At 49.8% G+C, this 23737-nt stretch overlaps 1 protein-coding gene across 1 annotated transcript; it reads right to left on the reverse strand.

Moving 5' to 3' along the window:
• Positions 1-636: 636 nt before the first annotated feature.
• LOC103190640 (adhesion G-protein coupled receptor G5-like) lies at positions 637-22389 on the reverse strand. The gene is made up of 13 exons (XM_007911497.1): positions 22284-22389; positions 17977-18408; positions 17140-17296; positions 15792-15957; positions 13094-13219; positions 8058-8171; positions 7937-7976; positions 7690-7796; positions 7119-7237; positions 4643-4914; positions 4431-4518; positions 1796-2079; positions 637-972 (listed from the first exon to the last, which is right to left on the reverse strand). The coding sequence occupies exons 1-13, from the start codon at positions 22387-22389 to the stop codon at positions 893-895; spliced, it is 2091 nt and encodes a 696-aa protein (XP_007909688.1). The 3' UTR covers positions 637-892.
• Positions 22390-23737: the final 1348 nt, after the last annotated feature.

Raw genomic sequence — 23737 nt, forward strand, 5'->3', positions numbered from 1 at the left:
ACTGCCATGTGGCTTGAGGGCGGGCAGGTACAGCTCTCTCACAGTGCAGATCAGGGGCAGAGAGGCGGCACCATTAATCAGAGACTCCCATACAGTATTAGAGCGAAAGGACATTGCGGAGGGTGAAGTTCAAACAGAGTTCCTTCAGGGTAGAACAAAAACAACAACTTAAATAAACAGCACCTTTCACACGGGGATGAGGGATCAACGGAAGGATTTTGAACTCTATCCTCTGGGGGATGGGGAGCCAGTGGAGTCGGGCAAGGAAATGGATGAGGAGGTCATGGAGCCTGGTGCGGGAGAGGACACGAGCTGCAGAGTTCTGGATGATCTGCAGTTTGTGGAGGGAAGAGTTGGGAAAACCGACGAGCAGGGAATTGGCGTAGTTGAGCCTAGATGTAACAAATGCATGGATGAGGGTTTCGGCGGCCTGAGGCACTGGCGGACTCAGGGCAATGTTTCGGAGGTGGTGGAAGGCAGAGCAGGTTATGGCATTGATGTGGAAATGCTACTTCAGTGATCGAGTAGTAAACTTATGGAACAGGCTCCCGAGGGAGACAGACGGTAGGAGCAGAAACTGCTGTTTGTTTCAAGAACAAATTAAACAGATTTCTGCTGGAAAATAATATCTGGGGATACACTGTATAGTTTGGGACACGATATGTCAAGCGACTGCTAGGATGGTGCAGTGGGGAACTGTCAACGTATTGGGATTGGTCAAGCGTGGGGAGGAAATAGCAGAGGAGAGCTGAGGTGTGTTGATGCCACAACAAGCATTATTATTATTATTATTATTATTATTATTATTATGCTGTTAAGAGCTTTGCTGGGTGAGTTTCACTGGTTGTGGTGCCTCGGAGTGTACGAGGGCCACTACATTCCGGGATTTCCTCTATGACGTTGATGAGTTTTGCTTCTTGGACTTTCTGGCTTGAATGGTCAGCAAGCAATGCCACAGGAAGATGAAAAACCCTGGAACCAGATAAAGGAATCAGAATAAGATCAGGTCGAACTGATGGCCTTAAGTTTGTGATTAAACACCTACAACAACTACAACAAATGCATTTATATAGCGCTCTCCTCGCTGGGCGGAATCCCAGAGCACTACAGGGAGAAGAGGGAGGGAAGGAGGGAGGGAGAGAGCGTCGGAGTGAGAAAGCAACAAGGAGAGGGAGGAATGGAGAGAGGGAGGGACAGAGGAAGGGAGAGGGAGAGAAAGGGATAGAAGGAGAAGGCCACGTGGAGGCCTGATCTCATCAGTTGTTGTGCTGGTATCTTCCTGGTTCTAAAAAAATGAAGTCGCTGGGAACATTCAGCAGGTCAGGCAGCATCTATGGAGAGAAGGGATTTGAATGTAAGGACCCTTCCGGGGTCCCTTCTCTTCATAGATGCTGCCTGACCTGCTGAGGGTTCCCAACGACTTTGGTTTCTATTTCAGATTTCCAGTATCTGCAGTATTTTGCCTTATCTTACTGGTTGTTGTTTGCACCCTCCACTCCACCATCAGAGGCTATGCTTTCAGCCACTATGCCCCGAAATGCTGGAACGCTCTCCCTCAATCCCTCCACCTTGGTCCCTCTCTCCCCTTTTTCAAGTCCCGGTTGTAAACCTTCCTCTCTTCTCTTTGACTGTGCTTATGGCCACCTCCATTCTCCCCCCACCACCACCATCCTACACCCCCTCACCAAGTCAGCTCAGAGTCAGGCTACGCCAATGTTAAGCGCTCTGAGACATGCAAGTGCAAGTTGGTGGGGGTTAGAGGAGGGGGGTACAGTTAGCGGTGACAGTGACTAACCCTGCAGGGAGTTCAGGATGGTGAAGAGGAAGAGAATGAAGACTCGACCGGAGCCGAACTGGAAGAAGGCCACTCCATAGGTCAGGCCCAACAGCACACTCAGGCTCAGCACCGAGCACAAGGACTTGCAGTTACCAGAGTCCTGTTTGTACTGAGCATCTGCTCGTTTCAACTGCAACACCTTGACCAGAGTGACCGTCAGGATCATCGTGTTCCCCAGGAAAACCAGACCAAACGTGCCCCAGTTAGTGATGTGTTGCACCAGGTGATCGGTTATCCAGCATCTGCAGAGAGCAGCAAAGATCACATCCTCACCCTCACCCCAACCCTCACCCCCATCCACACCCCCATCCACCCCCCCACCCCCCCCTCACCCTCAGCCCCACCCTCACACCCAACCACACTCCCACCCTTACTCCCATCCAAAACCACACCCTCACCCTTACCCACACCTGCACCCCCACCCTCGCCCAAACTCTCACGCCACCCACACCCACATCCTCACTCTCACCCACATACTCACTCCTACCCTCACCCTTGACTCCACCCACCACAACCCTCCCCCTCACGCACAGCCACACCTTCACCCTCACCCCCAAACACAACCTCACCCCCACCTATACCCTCAGCCCCACCCCACCCACACCCCCTCCCACCCCACCCACACCCCCTCCCACCCCACCCACACCCCCACCCACACCCTCTGCATCCATCACACCCCCTCCACACCAAACGCCATCTACATCCTCACCCACATCCTCACCCCCACCCTCACCCATATCCACACCTTCAACCCCACCCACCACAATCCTCAACCACACCCCCTGCCCCATCGCCTCCCAACTGCGCTCTTTCCTTTCCACCCATTCACTTTTCGAACCCCTTCAGTCGGGTTTCCGTGCTGCCCATAGCACAGAAACTGCCCTGGTCAAGGTCACCAATGATATCCTGACCATCTGTGACCAGGGCTCCCTCTGTCTCCTCGTGCTCCTCGACCTATCGGCAGCATTCGATACGGTCGACCACGCTATCCTACTCCACCGCTTGTCCTCCCACCTCAACCTTCAAGGCACTGTCCTTGAATGGTTTAGGTCGTACCTTTCTCACCGTCTTCACTTTGTCTCGACGAATGGCTTCTCCTCCACCCCCTGCACTGTCTCATGTGGTGTCCCTCAGGGCTCTGTCCTCGGTCCCCTCCTCTTCACCCTCTATATGCTCCCCCTGTGGTGACATCATCCGCAGACATGGAGTTAACTTCCACATGTATGCGGATGACACCCAACTCTACCTTTCCTCCTCTACTCTCAACTCCACGACCACCGATGTCCTGACAGCTGTCTGTCCGACATCGAGTCCTGGACAAGAGACAACTTTCTTCAGCTCAACGTGCGAAAAACTGAGGCCCTCCTGATTGGCTCACGTCAGCGCCTCCGCACCTCAGGCACCGACACCATCAGCATCCAAGGCTGCACTCTCCACCTTTCAAAGCCAGTCAGGAACCTCGGCGTTTTGTTCGACCCTGAGCTGTCCTTTCTCCCTCACATCCGCGCCATAACTGGCACCGCCTTCCATCACCTCCGGAACATCGCCAGACTACGGCACTACCTCACCCCTCACGCTGCTGAAACCCTGGTTCACGCCTTTGTCACCTCAAGGCTGGACTATGGGAACTCTCTCCTCGTCGGCCTTCCCGCCACCTCCCTCCACAAGCTGCAGGTCATTCAGAACTCTGCAGCTCGTGTACTGTCCCGCACCAGACTTCGGGACCACATCACTCCCACCCTCGCTCGCCTCCACTGGCTCCCCATCCCCCAGAGGATTGATTTCAAGATCCTCATCCTCACCTACAAGGCCATTCACGGCCTTGCTCCCTCCTACCTCTCCAACCTACTATCCCCCTACCTACCTGCCCGTACCCTCCGTTCCTCTGGCTCTGGTCTGCTCCACGTCCCCCGCCCCAACCGCCCTACCATCGGTGGTCGGGCCTTCAGCCTCTCAGCCCCCAGGCTCTGGAACTCCATCCCCCAGTGCCTTCGCCGCTTCCTCCCTTTCCTCCTTCAAGGCCGGTCTCAAAACCTTTCTCTTTGACCGTGCCTTCAGCTCCCCTCTCGACTCTCTTCCCCCTCCTCGCTCCCTCCCTTCCCTCCCCTCACCCTGACCATTTCCCCCCTCCTTGCTCCCTCCCTTCCCTCCCTCACCCTGACCATTTCCCCCCTGCTCGGGTCTTGACCCAACTGTGCAGCGCCTTGGGACGTCCTCCTGACGTGAAAGGCGCTTTATAAATGGAATCTTGTTGTTGTTGTTGTTGCCCCACCTACACCCACTCCCCCATCGATACCTTCACCCACACCCTCAACCTCACCTATCACAACTCTCACCCCCACCTTCACCCTCAGTCCCACCCACACCCTCACCTCCACCCACAACCACATGCTCACCCCCACACCCAGCCCCAACCACCCCAACACCCCCACCCTCACCGGCACCTGCACCCCCGCCCGCACCCACTCCCCCACCCACACATTCCCCCTCACCCACACCCCCACCCCCACCCTCACACCCATCCACACCCGCACCATACCTTCACTCCCACCCACACTCTCATCCATACCCATACCCTCACGCCCACCCTCACATCTCAGAGTTGGTGCTGCTGATGTTGTAGTAACCATACATCTCCTGGTTCACAGCAAATGAAATACCCTCGACAATAGCTGGGAAACCTGTCAGAAGAAAGAGAGCAGCTGTTACCAGAGGCATCTTGACAATAGTGGCTGACAATCACTGAGTGTTTTACTGTGACAGAATGTGTACCGCGCGAACAACACAGGGAATGTGTCCACTCACCCCAAGCAATGAGCGATGCCTTTAGCAAGTACCAGTTTATTTGAGTGTGGAACACTTTGATGATGAGCAGGTAGAGGTGGAAGCCTTCAACCCCCATCCACACAAAGCTGCTGAGGAAGAAGTAGTGCAGACTGATGGCCAGAGCCTTGCAGAGCCAGTCAATGTGTAATGAGGACAGCTTCTTAATCAGCAGAAAGTCGATGTTCAGGAAGAGCAGAGAGATGCACAGATTTAGGTGGATCTTATTGAATGAATCAATTTGTTTCTTCAAGCTAAAAAGACAATTTAGCATTATCTTTCAAAAGAACACAGAACACAAAACTTTTTAGCACAGCGAAAGGAACAGGTTGACTGGATCATCTTTGAGATCTTAGATAATTATTTGTGGAGGACAAGTTTGCAGGGCTATGGGGAGAGAGAGCGGGGGAGTGGGGTTGATCAGGGCTATGGGGAGAGAGCGGGGGAGTGGGGTTGATCAGGGCTATGGGGAGAGAGAGCGGGGAGTGGGGTTGATCAGGGCTATGGGGAGAGCGCGGGGAGTGGGGTTGATCAGGGCTATGGGGAGTGAGAGCGGGGGAGTGGGGTTGATCAGGGCTATGGGGAGAGCGCGGGGGAGTGGGGTTGATCAGGGCTATGGGGAGAGCGCGGGGGAGTGGGGTTGATCAGGGCTATGGAGAGAGAGTGGGGGAGTGGGGTTGATCAGGGCTATGGAGAGAGAGTGGGGGAGTGGGGTTGATCAGGGCTATGGGGAGAGCGCGGGGGAGTGGGGTTGATTTGGAAGCTCTTTTCAAAGAGCCGAAACAGACACGATGGGCTGAATGGCCTCCTTCTGTGCTGTATAATTCTATGATTCAATGATTCTTTGAAACCCATCCCCTACTCCGGGTGACACATGTTAGATTCTGTATTCTTGTTTCTAAACAGTTTGGTCCCTGTTTGTGAGGTTAAACACAACCCCCTGCCTGCCCCATCCACCACAATGAACCCCCCAAGTTTAGTGCCCCCCCTCCCCCAACTACTGAGAGCCCGCTTTGTGTGCTGCTCGGACTACCTGGAGTTCTGTGGACCTGGCTGGCTCAGGAACCAGATTAGACCTTCACCAAGAGTAGACTTGATTACAGCAGTTTGTTGACAAGCATGTTGTCTCGAAGCCAGCTCAGATCCATGAACCTCGATTACCTCCCCCTTTTTTTTTAAGTTTAGAGAATAACAGGTGCCAGGCTGTCATGTTCATCAGACCCCTCTCCTCCTGACATTAGGCTGCCTTATTACCCTTTAGGTATCAGGCTGACTCAGTTGGTAGCACTCTCGCCTCTATATATAATCCCAAATAATCCTCGCATGTGGTATAGCACCACCATCCCATGGTCCCTTTGCCTCTTTTCCTCCCTTGCCTCCTTCAAGGCCAGCCTCAAGACCCTTCTCTTTGATCGTGCCTTTGATCGCCCTCCCAACCTCTCTGCCTTCCCTCAACCCTACCCCACCCCTCCCCCATTCTCAGGCCTCAACCCCTGACTGTTCAGTGATTTGGGACATCCTCCTGACGTGAAAGGTGCTCTATAAATGTCATTTTGTTGTTGTTATCGTGTCTTCAAGACGTCTCAAAGTGCTTCACAGAATATAGTGTAATGCAACAGCCAATTGCTCACAGCAGAGTCACACAAACAGTCATGGATTGAATAACCAAATTATTATTTTAAAAAAAATTGTGGGGTGGGATTATTAACCCTGGAAAGCGATCCTCCAATCCCTCTTCACTGCTAGGTAAACAGAGGAGTGTGGAGTAAGGAAACCTTGCCTAAGGTTTTGCCCTTCCCAGGAATCAAACCTGTGTCCTCTCGCTTGCGAGATGAGTGTTCTAACACTGAGCAGCAAGACTCTGGCCTCTCTGTCAGGAGGTTGTAAATTCAGTGCCCACGAAGCTGACTCCAATGCATAGCAAGAGTGAGTGTTACATTTTGAGATGTGCCATCCTTCTCGGGCCATGTTAAACCGAGATCCCAACTGTGCCTGTTCAGGCAGCTATTAGAGATCCCGGAATAAAGAGAAAGGAGTTTCTCTCTCCCAGTTTCCTGGCCAACAATCCTCCAGATAAAATGTATTCACTTTTTGTCCACATTGCTGTGTGCAAATTGTTTGCTGCATTTACCTAAAAATGTTTAGAGTAAAAATCCTGGAAAGCACTTTGAGACTCTAAATAATGTGATGAGGCTTTATACTTGAAGGCAAGCATTCCTTGTTGTTGCTGTTATAATCTTATGCCTTTTAGATCCAGGAAGCCACACTGTGCCAATAGGATTTCAGAACCACACAAAATCGAACCGTACCTATGGTCAGCTCCCCCCTCCCCGTTTGGTGTCAGATGCCATCTTTGTAAAGGGCCCCATGACATTATACAACATGAGGGATGTTATACACATCAGGTTAGTGTTGCTGGGAGCTGTGTGAGGGATGAGATGGTGTAAAATGACCTGACCTCAAGTAGATGTAGTGGATGATGGTAATGGTCAGGAACACGGCAGAGATTGTGCAGCCAATCAGTGTTATAAATTCCAAAGAGATGACGACACTGGGGTCCAGAGGCAGGCCAACATCCTGGGGGAGAGACAGAGTCAGTGAGAAGTGGCAGCAAACTGCTTCCATCCCAACACACAACCCACCCCAACCACAAACACACTGAAGATTGGTTCAAAACAAGCCAAATTGAAGTGAATAATCTTTGTAAATTGCTCACTAATATTGTTCAAATTGCTGCATTGATGTATGAATGTATTTATAACTATTACTGATTAATTCTCTAATATTGTGTAACAGTTTATTAATGTGCAGGATGTGTTGTGCGCAATTGGCTCTGCCGCGTTTCGCCCATAAAATATACAGGCATTACACTACAGTATATTCTGTGAAGCACTTTGAGATGTCTAAAAGATGGTAATAAGGTGCTATATCAAATGCAAGGACTATTATTGTTATTTTAATGTGTATTAGGGAATCAGTGGATCATTCTGTGAGCCAATCAGGTCCCATGTTGTGCATTGTACTCTCACCAGCAACACTGCAAAGAAGCTCAGGTGATCACAGAGACATTGTGTTGTGTACTCGGAGTTGTGTGTGGTGCAGCCCGAAATATTCCAGTTGCCCTGCTCCCTGGAGCCTGCAACACAAGGTATTGTTTATATTGTATTAGTCTTATTAATATTTTAATAGTCTGTGTTAATGCTTTAATAGTTACTCTCATTTTCACTCAACAGGAGCTGATTAATGAAGCATTTTTTTAAAACAAACGGCATTTACCTGTTGGACTAAATTCCCAGAAAGCACAATTACGATTTCCCTGAAATAGAAATAAATGGACACATTATTGGGTTTGATTTCAGTGGAAGAGGATCTGATGATGTACAGAAATGTATCTTACCACATTAAAAGGGTGATGGAATGTAATATTGACGATGTTTCTCAGATGAATGCTGCTAATCCCAACAGTAATGTCAACAACAAGATTGTTTAAAATAGAGGTATTATATTCATCCTGGAAACAGAGCAAAGTTCATTTCAGGAAAATCCACCAAACTCAATTTATCGATGTGCGCAATGGCTCAACAGCAAACAACAACAAATAACAAATTACCGTTATTATCCCCAGCTCACTGCATCACCCCCAGCAGCCCCCCACACACATCAATAACAACAGCAACAGCAAACAACAAATTACATTTGTACAGAGCCTTTCATGTCGGGAGGATGTCCCAAGGTGCAGGACAGTCAGGGATCCACACCCGAGCTGGAGGGGTAGAGGGCAGAGAGGGCAGAGGTAAAAAGGTAACTGAAGGCACAGTCGAAGATGAGGGACTTGAGACATGTCTTGAAGGAAGCAAAGAAGGGGGTGAGGCAGAGGGACTGTAGGATGGAGTTCCAGAGAGTGGGGTCAGAGAGGCTGAAGGCCCACTTGCCAATGGTGCGGTGGGCAAGGTGGGGGACGTGAAGCAGGCTGGAGCCCATTGAGCAGAGGGAATGGATAGGTTGGTTAGGAGGCCACACAGGTAGGGAAGAGCAAGGCCATGGAGAGCTTTGAAGGTGAGGACCAGGATGTTGATCTGTATCCTCTGTGTGATGGAAAGTCAATGGAGTCGGATGAGGATGGAGGTGATGTCCGTATCCTCTCCCACACCAGTTCGCGCATCCTTGTGCGGGAGAGGACACGGGCTGCAACATTCTGGATAACCTCAGCCTGTGGATGGAGACGTTGGGGAGATCAACAAGCAGGGAGTTTGCTTGGTCGTGCCTGGATCTGATGAATGCGTAGATGAGGCGGCCTGGGGTGAGAGACAGTGGCAGAGCTGGGTAATGTTGCGGAGGTGGGGAAAGGTGAGCGGGTCATGGTATGGATGTGGGGGATGTAGGACATTCTATGAGGACAGCAGTGGTCCTGGAGTTGCGGGTGGAGGCAGAGAGGGAGAGTTGGGTGTCATCCGCATACTTGTGGAAGTTGACCCCATGTCTACGGATGATGTCATTAAGAGGGACTATATAGATGTTGAAGAGGAGGGAACCAAGGACAGAGCCCTGAGGAATGCCACACATGATGGTGCGGGGGCTGGAGGAGAAGCCATTAGTGAAAACACAACTCCTTGAAGGTTGAGCTGAGAGAAAAGGCAATAGAGGAGGATAGAATGGTCAACAGTGTCGAAGGCAGCAGAGAGGTCGAGGAGGACAAGGGGACAACAATAAGATTCCATTTATAGAGCGCCTTTCACGTCGGGAGGACGTCCCAAGGAGCTGTACAGTTGGGTCAGGACCCGAGCATTGGGGGGAAATGGTGAGGGGAGGGAAGAGAGGGAGTGAGGAGGGGGGAAATGGTCAAGGTGAGGGGAGGGAAGGGAGGGAGCGAGGAGGGGGGAAATGGTCAGGGTGAGGGGAGGGAAGGGAGGGAGCGAGGAGGGGGAAATGGTCAGGGTGAAGGGAGGGAAGGGAGGGAGCGAGGAGGGGGTAGAGAGTCGAGAGGGGAGCTGAAGGCACGGTCAAAGAGAAAGGTCTTGAGACCGGCCTTGAAGGAGGAAAAGGAGGAAGCGGCGAAGGCACTGGGGGATAGAGTTCCAGAGCCTCGAGGCTGAGAGGCTGAAGGCCCGACCACAGATGGTAGGGCGGTTGGGACGGGGGATGTGGAGCAGATCGGAGCCAGAGGAACGGAGGGTATGGGCAGGTAAGTAGGGGGATAGTAGGTCGGAGAGGTAGGAGGGAGCGAGGCCGTGAATGGGCTTGTAGGTGAGGATGAGGATCTTGAATTCGATCCTCTGGGGGATGGGGAGCCAGTGGAGGTGAGCGAGGGTGGGAGTGATGTGGTCGCGAAGCTGAGCGAGGGTGGGAATGATGTGGTTGCGAAGGTCGTGGACAGAGGGAGCCCTGGTCGCAGATGTTCAGAATGTCGTTAGTGACTTTGACCAGGGCTGTGGGCAGCACGGAAACCCAATTGGAGGGGTTTATAGAAGGAATAGCGGGAGAGGAAAGAGTGAAGCTGGGATGCGACAACACATTCCAGGGCCTTGGAGAAGAATGGGAGGTTGGAGATGGGGCGATAACTGGAGAATAGAGATGGGTCGGGGAGCGGCAGCAGGACAGCGCGGGGAGGAGCCTGGGCCTACCTCTCAGGTATTTAAACTCGACGCGGCAGGGAGTCCAGCTGGGGGGGGGGTGTGGGGCTGAGGAGGGAACAGGTGGGGGCGGAGCGGGGGAACCGCTGACGTCATAGTTTAGTTTTCAGGAGTGTGCGCGCGCAACAAAAAAAAAACCCTCTGCACCCCCCCCCTCCCCCCCAGAGCTCAGAGCCCACAATGGTCCTGTTGGGTTGGCTGCCCCAGCCCCAGCCTATGGGATAATGCCATCAACCTGACCGCTCGCTCCCGGTCCCCACGTGCGCACTATGGCTGCCGCTTTGACCCAAGCCCCCTCACCCCCCCCCCACCTCGTCTACCCCCAAACCCTCCCCCTTCTGCATCTCTTCCGCTCTATCCTCCTCTCTCTCCGTCCCTCTCGCCTTCTATCCCCACTTGACCCTCCCACAACCTCCCTCTGCTCCAGTCTGGGAATCCTCCGCCGGGCTCACCGCGGCACTCGGCGTTGGCTGTCCAGCAGCAGCCACACCGACTGCCCCATTCCCCACCACACTCGCCACCCACCCCGGACACAGACCCGGGGAGCCAACCTCTCCTCCCTCATCCCCATTTCCCCCACCCCTGCCTCACAACCTGGACCCCCCTCCCCTCCCACACACCCTTCTGTCAACCGCTCCCTCCACATCGGACTACAAAACGTCCGCTCCCTCTGTAACAAGGCCCTGGTCATCAACGATCTCATCCTTGATGAGAGCGTTGATATCATGGCCTTAACGGAAACCTGGCTCACCCCAGGCGACACCTTCCCCCTCACGGAGGCCACACCACCCGGCTACACCTCCCACCACATCCCTCGCCCCAACCGCCGTGGCGGTGGTGTAGCCCTTATCTCAAGGACACCACTTGCCCTATCCCCCTACTCCTCTGGCTCTTTCCCCTCTTTCGAGCACCTCACCCTCTCCCACCCCTCATTCCTCTCCCTTAAAATCCTCCTCCTCTACCGGCCCCCTAAAACCTCTCCCACCTTCATCTCCGATATTTCGACACTCCTTACATCTCTCTGCCTCTGCTCTGATCGCCTCATCATCCTGGGCGACTTCAACCTGCACTTCACCCCCTCCTGCTCCATCTCCTCAGACTTCTCTTCCCTGCTCTCCTCGCTCAACCTCTCCCTCCACATCAACTCCCCCACTCACAGTCACGGCCACCCACTCGACTTGGTGATCACCCGGGGCCTCAGTGTCTCGGATGTCACTATTACCGACAAGGCCATCTCTGACCACCACTTCATCTCCTTCACCACCTCCACCCCCTCCCCACCTCCACCAGACCCACCACCATCTTCTACCGCCCCTGGAAGAAGTTACCCCCACAATCCCTAACCGCTGCCTTGGAGTCCTCTGAACTCCTCTCCCTCTGGCCTTCAACCCTCACTGACCCCTCTTCTGCTCTCACCCTCCTCCACAACACCCTCTCCTCCACACTCGACATTCTTGCCCCCATCACCTCCCGTACTGTCTTCTACTCTCACTCCTCCCCCTGGTTCACCATGCACCTCCGCTCACTGAAGAGCCAGGTGTTGGCCACTGAATGCACCTGTGTGAAATCTGGCACTCTCAGCCCTGAGGCTCTGGAACTCTATCCCCCAGTGCCTTCGCCGCTTCCTCCCTTTCCTCCTTCAAGGCCGGTCTCAAGACCTTTCTCTTTGACTGAGCCTTCAGCTGCCCTCTCGACTCTCTACCCCCTCCTCGCTCCTTCCCTTCCCTCCCTTCACCCTGACCATCTCCCCCCTGCTCGGGTCCTGACCCAACTGTACAGCGCCTTGGGACGTCCTCCTGACGTGAAAGGTGCTCTATAAATGGAATCTTGTTGTTGTTGTTGGGTCCAGGGAAGGTTTTTTGAGGCTGAGCGTGATGACAGCTGTTTTTATGGGGGTGGAAACAATGCCAGTGGATAAGGAAAGGTTGATGATGTCAGTTCAAAGAGGGGATAGGAGATGGAGTGGGAAGTGAGGAGAGGGGTGGGGATGGGATCGAGGGAGCATATGGTTGGCTTCATTTTTGAGATGATGGAGGTGAAGGTAGAGGAGGAGACGGGGTCGAAGGTGTGTAGGAAGGGATGGGTAGGGGCCGGGAGTGACGGGGAGGTGGGGAGGGGGTAGCAGTAGACGGGGGAGAGGTAGCCAAACAAATTGGCTTGATTTTCGACTCAAGGAAGTCCAACATCTCCTTGCAGTTAGAATTGGAGGAGAGTACAGGCAAGGATTGGAAGGTGGACAGAGGATGTGATTAGTGGTAGAGAAAAGGAACCTGGGGTGTTCAGAGCAGAGGGAGAGGGAAGCTAGGAAGGTGGAGATGTCTGAGAGGAAGGTGGAGGAGGGTTGCTAGAGGGTAAGGTGCTCAAGGGAGGGGAAGATTCCAGAGGAATAAGGAGACCGGGAGATTAGAGCCAAGCTGCCACCACGGCAGTTAGGTATGGTGGAAGGTGTAGCCGGGTGGTGTGGTCTCTGTCAGGGGGAAGGTGTTGCCTGGTGTTATCCAGGTTTCAGTGAGGGTGAGAATGTTGATGATTTCCTCGACAATGAGGTCTTGGATGGTGAGCGTTTTACTGGAGTGGGAGCGGACATTTTGTAAGCCAATGCGGAGGGGACGATTGTGGTGGAGGAATGTGTGAGACGAGGGTGGGGTGGGGGAGGATTGACAGGGAGGGAGGGGATGTGGACCAAAGGTCATCGACCTGAAACGTTAACTCACTTTCCTCTCTCCATAGATGCTGCCTGACCTGCTGAGGGTTCCCAACACTTCTGTGTTTATATTGGTTACAGTAACGGTCGAATGATTACCTGGAAAAAAGCTGTTCCTTTGTAAAGGGTTGACACAATGTTAAACGGTTCATTCATCTGGACATCTTTATTAATGGTAATCTCAATTGTTGGATTCTTCACTGTTTCTGTTCGATTGAAAGTTATCTATCAACAATAAAGATCAGTTCAGTTTTCTTCTCCACAGAAAATTCACTACAAATGTTCCTTCTTCTCACTTAAACTGTTCGATAAAGCTTGGAACATTACAGAGATTAATTATGTAGCTTTCCTCTGAAATGTCTCAACATGGGAATATTTGAGCTCACAGTCTCGGCTGACACAGTGAATTCCTGTAGTTCAGTGGTTAGAGCACTCGCCTTGCAAGCAAGAGATCTGGGTTAGATTCCAGCACAGGGCGAAAAGTTGAGCAAGTTTCCTTACTCCACACGCCTCTGTTAACCAGCAGTAAGAAGAAACCTGGTTGTTAGTCAATTAGAGGATCGCTTTTCCTGGGGGAATAATTCCTTCAAAAAAAATAACATTTGGTCACTTAATCTATGACTGTTTGTGGGTCACTGCTGTCCATAATTGGCTACTGTGTTTCGCCCACAATATATACAGTCAATTAAATTTACAGTATTGCTTTGAGACGTCTTGAAGACATGATAAGGCACTATTTCAAATGCAAGGATTATTATTTATAGCTCTAGACCCCAGACTGATTTTAAATATACAGATCACAAGATGAGTTCATGTGAAAAAGATCCTTCGGCCCATCTGATCTCATCTTTCGAAAATCCCCGCCCTTCCTCCAATCACAGCATCGAGTGGATTTCTCAAATGAGTCCAGTGTCCTGGCCTCAAACATCACAGCTGTAATGGGAGGATATGGGGTGGATGTAACGGAAGCATTAAATCTAATGGGCGAAGGCTTTCTTCATTTGAAACAACCCTGTGATGTTGTGATAGGAATACTTGAGCTCATCATCAAGGCTGACACCAGTACATTGCTTTCAAAATTTCTGAGCAAGATATTAAACTGAGGACTCACTGAAGTCCAAAGAAAAGAAGTCTCTCCAGAAAGCACTCGCACTCCCCATCGTCAGAGAGAGCACACACTCCCCATCACACAGCACATCACACTGTCACACTCCCAATCACACTCTCCGTCACACTCCCCATCACACTCCCTGTCACCTACCCTATCACACTCCCCGTCACACTCCTGATCAAACTCCCACACTCCCCGTCACACTCCCCATCACACTCCCCATCACATGCCATGTCACACTCCCCGTCACACTCCCCGTCACACTCCCGATCAAACCCCCACACTCCCCATCACACACCTCATCACAGTCCCCGTCACACTCCCCGTCACAACCTCCACATTCCCCGTCAAACTTCCCATCACACTCCCCCTCACATTCCCCGTCACACACCCCATCACACTCCCCATCACATGCCATGTCACACTCCCCGTCACACTCCCCGTCACACTCCCGATCAAACCCCCACACTCCCCATCACAGTCCCCGTCACACTCCCCGTCACAACCTCCACATTCCCCGTCAAACTTCCCATCACACTCCCCCTCACATTCCCCGTCACACTCCCCGTCACACTCCCCATCACAACCCTCACACACTCCGTGTCACACTCCCTGTCACACTCCCCCTCACACTCCCCTTCACACTCCCCGTCACACTCCCCGTCACACTCCCAATCAAACCCCCACACTCCCCGTCACACTCCCCATCACATCCCCCACACTCTCCCCCCACACACATCCCCACACACTCACCGTCACACTCCCCATTAACCCCCCCACATTCCCCATTACACACTTCATCACAGTCCCCGTCACACCCTCCCACCCTCCCCGTCACACTTCCCCCGTCACACTTCCACCGTCACACTCCCCGTCCACTCCCCGTCACACCCTCACATGCCCTATCACAACTCCCACACTCCCCGTCACACTCCACATCACATCCCCCACACTCCCCCCCCAAACTTCCCCCCACACTCCCCCCAAACATCCCCCCACACTCCCCCCCAAACTTCCCCCCACACTCCTCCCCCACCACACACCCCATCACACACCCCATCACACTCCTCGTCACACTCCCCATCACACTTCCCCCGTCACACTTACCCCGTCACACTCCCCTTCACACCCTCCCACACTCCCCATTACAACTCTCACACTCCCCATCTCACTCCCCATCACATCCCCCACACTCCCCCCCAAACTTCCCCCCACACTCCCCACAAACTCCCCACTAAACTTCCCTCCACGCTCCCCCCCACACACACCCCCCCACACTCCCCATCTCACTCCCCATCACATCCCCCACACTCCCCCCAAACTTCCCCCACACTCCCCACAAACTCCCCACTAAACTTCCCTCCACGCTCCCCCCCCCCCACACACACCCCATCACACTCCTCGTCACACTCCCCATCACACTTCCCCCGTCACACTTACCCCGTCACACTCCCCTTCACACCCTCCCACACTCCCCATTACAACTCTCACACTCCCCATCTCACTCCCCATCACATCCCCCACACTCCCCCCCAAACTTCCCCCCACACTCCCCCCATACTCCCCCCAAACTTCCCCCCACACTCTCCCCCAAACTTGCCCCCACACTCCCCCCCCTCAACATTCCCCATCACACTCCCCGTCACACTCCCCGTCACACCCTCCTACATTTTGTCTTTTACTTACCAAGCTGCTGTTGCTTTCAATGCTGACTCCATAAAACCCATGAAGAGGAAATAACATTATTAAACTTGTTACATTATTGTTAATAATGACTTGTCTTCTATTGAATCGGTTAAGATCCTTCCTCGTGACCTGATTAAGAAACAAGGGGATCCTGGAATAGAAGGAGCTGTGTGACAGCACACAGAACACAGTTAGTCGTGTACACATTGTAAACAAACCACTAATGTGGTACTTTTAACTTAAACTGTGAATAAAACCAATGCTGTACACAAAGCTCTGCATCCAAGTTTCAATGTAATATGGTACTGGGGGGGTAGGGTAAGAAACAGGGTCTGGATTGACCGAGCTCGAAGGTGATGTGCTTGCCAAGAGTGTCAGAATTGAGTCAACCCTTTGCCGTGCTCTCGAGTACAGGAAAGACCAGCCAGTCTGACTCAGAGCCTGGATCACTCCAGGATTTGGAGTGGAATCCCTGGGAGAAGTTACCTTCCCACTCAGCTCCCGTGGAGCCAAAGCCCCTCTGGCAGGTCCTCCGCACTGGACAGGTAGCGGGAAGCTTGTTGCAACAAATCCAAATATCCGCGATGACCTGACAAAAAGCATTTGAATCCCATTGATCTCAGAAACGCATTTGAATCCCATTGATCTCAGAATACCATCTCGCTGTCCTCCTGCCTCCCGACCCAAGTAATTAATTTGGAAAGAAATGCTTCCTGGTGCCTGTCCTAACTTTGTCCTTCACACCCCTGTCCTCTTGTCCTGCTGCCTTTCTTGACACTAGTGTCCTACCTTACTTTTTCAGTCCCTCTCGGCATCTTTTTTATAATAATAATAATTTATGTCTATAAATTACCCCGTGAGATGTTTCTTTAAAGCAGAGAAGACTCAGATTACATAATTGCTGCTCTCGGTAATGTTGCCTCCTTCTTTCCCCACCTCCCCACCCCTGGAACCACCCCCCCTCCCCACACCACAGTGGGAATAGGATTTTCCTATGCACAATGTCAAAGCCCTGTCAAAATCGGCCTCTCTCAAACTCACAAAACCACTGCTTACCTGCGCATTTGGTTTGACCTTAAGCTCTCACAGGAACATAGGAACAGGAGAAGGCCATTCAGCCCCTCGAGCCTGTTCTGCCATTCCATGACATTATGGCTCTCCCTCACACCATTCACTGACCGACACTTTAACTCTTCAGCCCTGACCTTACTCTAACTCCCACTGAAATTCTTCAAGTTGTTGGTAAGTGCTGAATGTGGACTCTTGGTGTAAAGCCAGCGCTTGGAGAATGATGGTGAAGCTTGAAAGCTTCTCTAGTATTGGTGGGGACTGGTTGTGCTGTACCTACATGTTAGAAATCTGATCTCCACATCTGTTCACCATGTTGCTGAGCATTAATATCATAAACTGAGAAATGTAATTAGGTTCATTCAAGTTTCCCACAAATGCTTCAGCAGCATCCTTTATCCTGTTTGCCATTTGCTCACACTCATCTGGATCTGCATCTAAACAGAAAAAGGTGGTTAATGATTGCCAAAGATTCATTTCATTCAACACAAACACAAAGTTTTTTTTTGTCTGCCAGGTGTCTGACATATGTGGAACCCATCACTAGAGACTGTCACCGGCTTGATTCTGACATCCTGGAGTCCTGAAGCTTAATGGTTGGAGCTCTCGCCTCGCAAGTGAGAGAACTGGGATCGATTCCCGGCAGGGAGAAATGTTAGGCAAGTTTCCTTACTCCACGCGTCTCTGTTTACCAGCAGTTAGTAGGAACCCAATTGTTAGGCGACTAGTGGATCACTTTTCCTGGCGTAGTAATTCTTTCAAAAATAATAATAAATCGGTTACTTCAATACACGACTGGTTGTGGGACGGTGCTGTGTGCAATTAGTGCCACATTTTGCCCACAAATATACAATTCACTTTACAGTATATTCTGTGAAACACTTTGAGACGTCTAGAAGACGTGATAAGGCGTTGTATCACAAGCAAGATTATTATTATTACGTTACTGGGTCCATTGAGCAGCCAGGAAACCTGGCACTCTCCATCTTACAACAGAAAGGATTTTACCAAGTGTTTATTGTTTATTTATTTATTTATGTTTATTGGATGTTAGAAAGAGCTTATCCACAGCACTCAGATAATGAGATTCAAATCAGGCCTTGAATATTATACTTACCACCTGAGGAGGTGTTAGATCCTTGAAATGTCAAGCTACTTGCTTTTAAAAACTTAATGGAATTCAGATTGAACATTCTCATGTAGCTGAAGTTGCCAACGCTGTTGTTGAAGCTGTTTGTGAGGGTGAAATTCTCACACCTCCTGTACACTGACATATTATCTAAGGAGCCTGTCACATTCAGGATATTCTCTGAGCTGATGGTGTAGTTCTTCATGTTTGCAGACCAAGTGAAGCAGAAGTTGCTTAAAGGGTTTTTGGTAATGATTGTTTCGGTATTTGAGTAATTGTTGCCATCACCAATGTATACATTAACCTTGTTTTCTGATAACGTCAGATTGATTGTGCATGAAGGTCCTCTAGTGCATAGATGGAATGTTTTCATGCTGTTCGATAACCTTCCACAAACTGTGAAATCACTCCCAGAAACAACTGTCAATAGAACATCACAAAGATCATCAGCTCCACCACACCCGGCGACAGCCTGAAAATCAGGACAAAAACATCTCCACAAACAACAACAACAACAAGATTCCATTTATAAAGCGCCTTTCACGTCAGGAGGACGTCCCAAGGCGCTGCACAGTTGGGTCATGACCCGAGCATTGGGGAAATGGTCAGGGTGAGGGGAGGGAAGGGAGGGAGCAAGGAGGGGGGAAATGGTCAGGATGAGGGGAGGGAAGGGAGGGAGCGAGGAGGGGGAAGAGAGTCGAGAGGGGAGCTGAAGGCTTTAATGGAAAGAGTAGAGCCTGAGTTTACTGAGAAGATACCAGGGCTGGTAGATTATTGCTATCAAAATAGACTGGATAGGTTAAGGAGGGGTTAGAACCAGAAGATTGGGATTGAAGGGCAGTAAATGCAAAACAAATCTGGGGAAACACTACTTCAGTGAACGAGTGGTAACTTATGGAACAGACTTCCTAGGAAGACGGTAGAAGCAAAAAAATGTCATATGTTTCAAAAACAAATGAGAGAGATTTCCGCTAGAAAATAATATCTTGGGATACAGTGTATAGTTTGGAACATGACATGTCACGCAATTGCCAGGATGATGGAAGGCGAACCTAAATAAAATTAAAAAATACTTCCATTTGATACCATACCTTATCACGTCTTCCAAGATGTCTCAAAGCTCTTCACAGAAAATACTGTAAAGTGAATCGACTGTATATTTTGTGGGCGAAACAAGATGGACCTTGGTCTTCTTTCGCCTAGCAAATTTGTATGTTCTTATGTTAGCCCTTTTTTGGCTAGAGAAGACATGTTGAAGTTGTGACCTTTTATTAGAGTAATGGAGGGAGAGCTCTTCCATGTTTTGGACAGGAAATGCCTGACGTGTGATGAATACCCAGCCGCATGCACTTGAGCTTGAGGAGCAGCTGGGGACATTCCATCACATACAGAAGTCTCAGGGGGACTGAAGGTGAAGGTGCAGTCGAAGGTCTCAAGATGAACCTTGAAAGAGGTGAGGGAAGGGGCGAGACAAAGGGACTGTGGGATGGAATTGCAGCGGTTGGGGGCAGAGGCTGAAATAGGCCAGTGCCCACCCATCAGAGTAAGTTGGTGGTTTAGAAGGTCCCAGTAAGGCAAGACTGGAAGGATTTAAAAGTGAGGATGAGGATCTTCAACTGCATCCTCTGGGGGATGGGGAACCAATGGAACTGGGCGAGGGTGGGGATGATAGGGTTATAGACTCCTCCCAACATGAAAAGCGCTATACAAATGTAATTTATTGTTGTGGAGCGAATAGTTGAGAAATCTGGTGAGTTGGTGTAGTCTAGATGTGATGAAAGCATGGATGAGAGTTTTGGCAGCCTGAGCAGAGAAAGATAGTATACATTAGAATATACAGCACAGAAACAGGCTATTCGGCCCAACTGGTCTGTGCCGGTGTATATGCTCCACATGAGCCTCCTCCTGCACTTCCTCAACTAAGCCTTCAAGCAGAATCTTCTATTCCTTTCTCCCTCATGTATCTCTCTAACTTCCCCTTAAATATGCTATTTGCCTCAACAACTCCTTGTGGTAGAATGTTCCTCATTCCCACCACTCTCTGTGTGAAGAAATTTCTTCTAACTTCCCTATTTGATCTATTGGTGTATTTTATATTGATGGCCCTGGTTTTGGTCTCCCCCACAAGTGGAAACATTTTCCCTATGTCGACCCTATCAAAACCTTTCATCATTTTAAAGACCTCTATCAGGTCACCTCTTATCCTTCTCCTTTCAAGAGAAAAGAGTCCAAGTATGTTCAGCCTTTCCTGATAGGTATAACCTCTCAGTTCTGGGATCATCCTTGTGAATCTCCTTTGCACCCTCTCCAGGGCCTCTACAACCCTTCTATAATATGGGGACCAGAACTGCACACAGTATTCTAAGTGTGGTCTGATCAAGGTTCTATAGAAGTTTACCATAACTTCCCTGCTTTTCATTTCTATCCCTCTGGTTTGCCTTTTTTATGGCCTTATTAACCTGTGTTACTACTGTTAGTGAATTGTACACACCCCTAGGTCCCTTTGCACCTCTACCCCATTAGGTTTTTATTTTCCAGGATATATGCGATTTCCTTATTCCTTCTACCAAAATGTACCACCTCACACTTTTCTACATTGAAATGCATTTGCCATTAAATGCCCACTCAGCAAGTTTATTAATGCCTTGTTGTAATTTGTTGCTGTCCTCCTCTGGATTAACTGCTCCCTCCAATTTGGTATTGTCCGCAAATTTTGCAATTGTACTGCTGATTCCCGAGTCCAAATCATTAATGTATAGTGGAGGAGGAATGTTGTGAAGGTGGGCAAAAGCTGAATGGGCACAGATTTGAGGTTTAAAGGACAGTTGAAAGTTGAACAAAATGCCAAGGTTCTGTACTAGCTCAGTCAGGTGAAGAGTGCATCTATGTAGAGCGTTGCTGTCAGCACTTGAGATGAGAAGGCGATGACAGGAACCAAACAGAAGTGTTTCATTCTTGCCAATCTTCAACTGGAGAAAGACAGCTGTCAATCAGAACTTGACAAGCAACCAATGAGGACAACCAGTGATGCTGGGGTCGAGGGTGGAGGCAGAGAGATAGAATTGGGTGTTACCAGCATTCACATACATGTGGATGTTATACCTGCAGATGACATCATCGAGCGGGAACACATCGATATTAAAGAGGAGAGGACTGAGCCCTGAGGAATGCTGCACATAACAATATGAGGGCAGGAGGAGAAGCCGTTGGCAGAGATGAAGTGGAGATGTTGGGGAAGGTAATAGTGAAATCAGGAAGACATGGCATGCTGGAGAGATGGTGCAGGAGGGAAGGTTTAGATTTTAGGACTTTCCTGTGGCAGGCATTAACTGTATTAAATGGACGGACCACACCTGAACAAGGCAGCAGAATTTAAACATGAAGAGAATAATAAAAATGAAAAGCAGGAGGTGTTAGCGAAACTTAGCAAGACAGTAACAATAGCAATGTGTTTCATGGCTGTAATGCAATGCACAAAGCAAAGGGAACAACCTGGAAACTGCAGGCCATAATCAACAGAGGAATTGGATGAAATTACATCAACAGAAACATGGTTACAACCTGGACATGATTGGCAACTAAATACTGCAGAGTACTATATACTCTGGAGTCCTATAGCTCAATGGTTAGAGCATTCATCTTGTAAGTGAGACGACCTAGGTTCGATTCTCAGGCAGGGTGAAAAGTTAGAAACGTTTCCTTACTCCACACACGTCTGTCTACCCAGCAGTAAGTAGGAACCCAGTTTTTAGTTGATTCGCGAATCACTTTTCTGGCAATAATAATCCCTTCAAAAAAACAGTAATAATTTGGTAACTCAATCCACAACTGTTTGTGAGACACTGCTATGCGCAATTGGTTGCTGCGTTTTACACCCAAAATCTACAGTCAATTCAATTCCCAGTAGATTTTGTGAAGCGTTTTGAGACGGCTTGAAGACATGATAAGGCAAGGATTATTCTTTTTATTATTTTTAAAGGACATAGAGGGGAAAGAGGAAGTGGGGTAGCAGTATTGATTAGATGACAAGAGAATCTGAAAGAGAATTTAGGAGGAACTAGTTCATGCAGACTATATGAGATTGTGCAACTTGCTGTCTGAAGTGGTAGTTGAATCAGATAGTGCAGATGCATTTAAGAGGAAGCTAGACCTTCAGATGAGGGAGAGGGGAGTAGAAGGTTGCGAGAGGGAGTAACCAGCATGTGGGGGCTTGTGTGAACTGGTTGGGACTAGAGGTTGGATTGTGCTGTACGGTCTGTGCAAAATGTATGTAAAAAGTTTCAAATGACAATTACCCATTTCTGTCTTGAAATGAAATGAAAAGCAGAAAAGGAGCACACTCCACAGTAACATCCTGCTCACACACGAAGCTCCAGGCCCCATCCTGACAGCACTCGCCATCTGCAATTCAAGCACAACAAATGGTACACATCATATTTATAGAGCATTGGGATAATTCTCTTAATGCCAACAACACTCAAATCACTCCAGAAAGCTGCTGTAAATGTAGTGACCGTGTACTTTGTAGGCAAATGCGGCAATCAATTTGCACGCACCAACATCCGAAAAGCAGGCATTGAGAGAAGGGGGAGAGGAGAATGAGGGGAATGAGTAGAGAAGAGAGTGGAGGGAGAGGAGAGCGAGTATGAAATCCTGAGAGCATTAATCTTGTGAGACTGTGGTTTTGTGGGAATGTATTTGTTTTGCCCCCGAACTATCTCCTTGAAGACATTCCATTGCTTGTTAGCTGTTTTTACCTGCCAATTTTCTTTCTAGTCCACCTTGGCTAGGTCATTTTTTTTAACTGACTGAAGTCGAGTTAATTTCAGTGAATTAAAAAGGGATACATCCTGGGTTACTGATGGAAGTAAGGGTGGCAATGACAGAGGCTGTGGCCACAATCTTTCAATCCTCCTTGGATACCGGGGTGGTGCCAGAGGACCTAAGGGTTGATATATACTGCAAGGTATTATATATCATGGAGTCTTATAGTTTCTTAGATAGGGTGAAACGTTGGGCAAGTTTCCTTACTCCACATGAGTCTGTTTACCTAGCAGTAAGTAGGAACTCAGTTTTTAGTTGATTCGCAGATCACTTTTCCGGCAATAATAATCCCTTCAAAAAAAAATAATTTGGTAACTCAATCCACGACTTGAGAGTCAGGGGAGAGGAGAGTGAGGGGAGAGGAGAGTGAGGGGAAAGGAGGAGGGAGGAGTTGGAGGCCGACACACAGGGAGTGCATAGTCAAGCCTGGATGTAATGAAGGTGTGTATGAGGGATTAGGTGGCCTACAGTGTGAGACAGTGGCAGAGCCTGGACAACGTTGCTAAGGTGGGGAAAGGCACAACGGGTCATGGCGCTGATGTGAGGTAGAAACAATAGTTGAGGGTCAAACAAGATGCCAAAGTTCCAGACTGGCTCAGTGAGGTGGAGTGTGCATCCATGGATGGCAATGCTGTCAGCGCCTGAGGGGACACTGTGTGCAGTTCTGGTCACTGCAATATAAAAAGGATAGTGTAGTAATTGAGAGGATACAGAGGAGGGCAACCAAAATGATTCAGGGGAATAAGAGTAGTAAATGTATGGAACAAACTCCCCAGGGAACAAATTAGATAGATTTCTGTTAGGAAATAATATTTCAGGATACGCTATATAGTTTGGGACACAACATGCACACGCTACTACCAGGATGGTGGAAGGCAGGGTTAGGATCTTAAAGTCGATCCTCTATGGGACAGGCAACCAGTGC

Source organism: Callorhinchus milii, unplaced genomic scaffold (genome assembly GCF_018977255.1).
Source record: "Callorhinchus milii isolate IMCB2004 unplaced genomic scaffold, IMCB_Cmil_1.0 Scaffold14, whole genome shotgun sequence".
NCBI lineage: Eukaryota > Metazoa > Chordata > Chondrichthyes > Chimaeriformes > Callorhinchidae > Callorhinchus > Callorhinchus milii.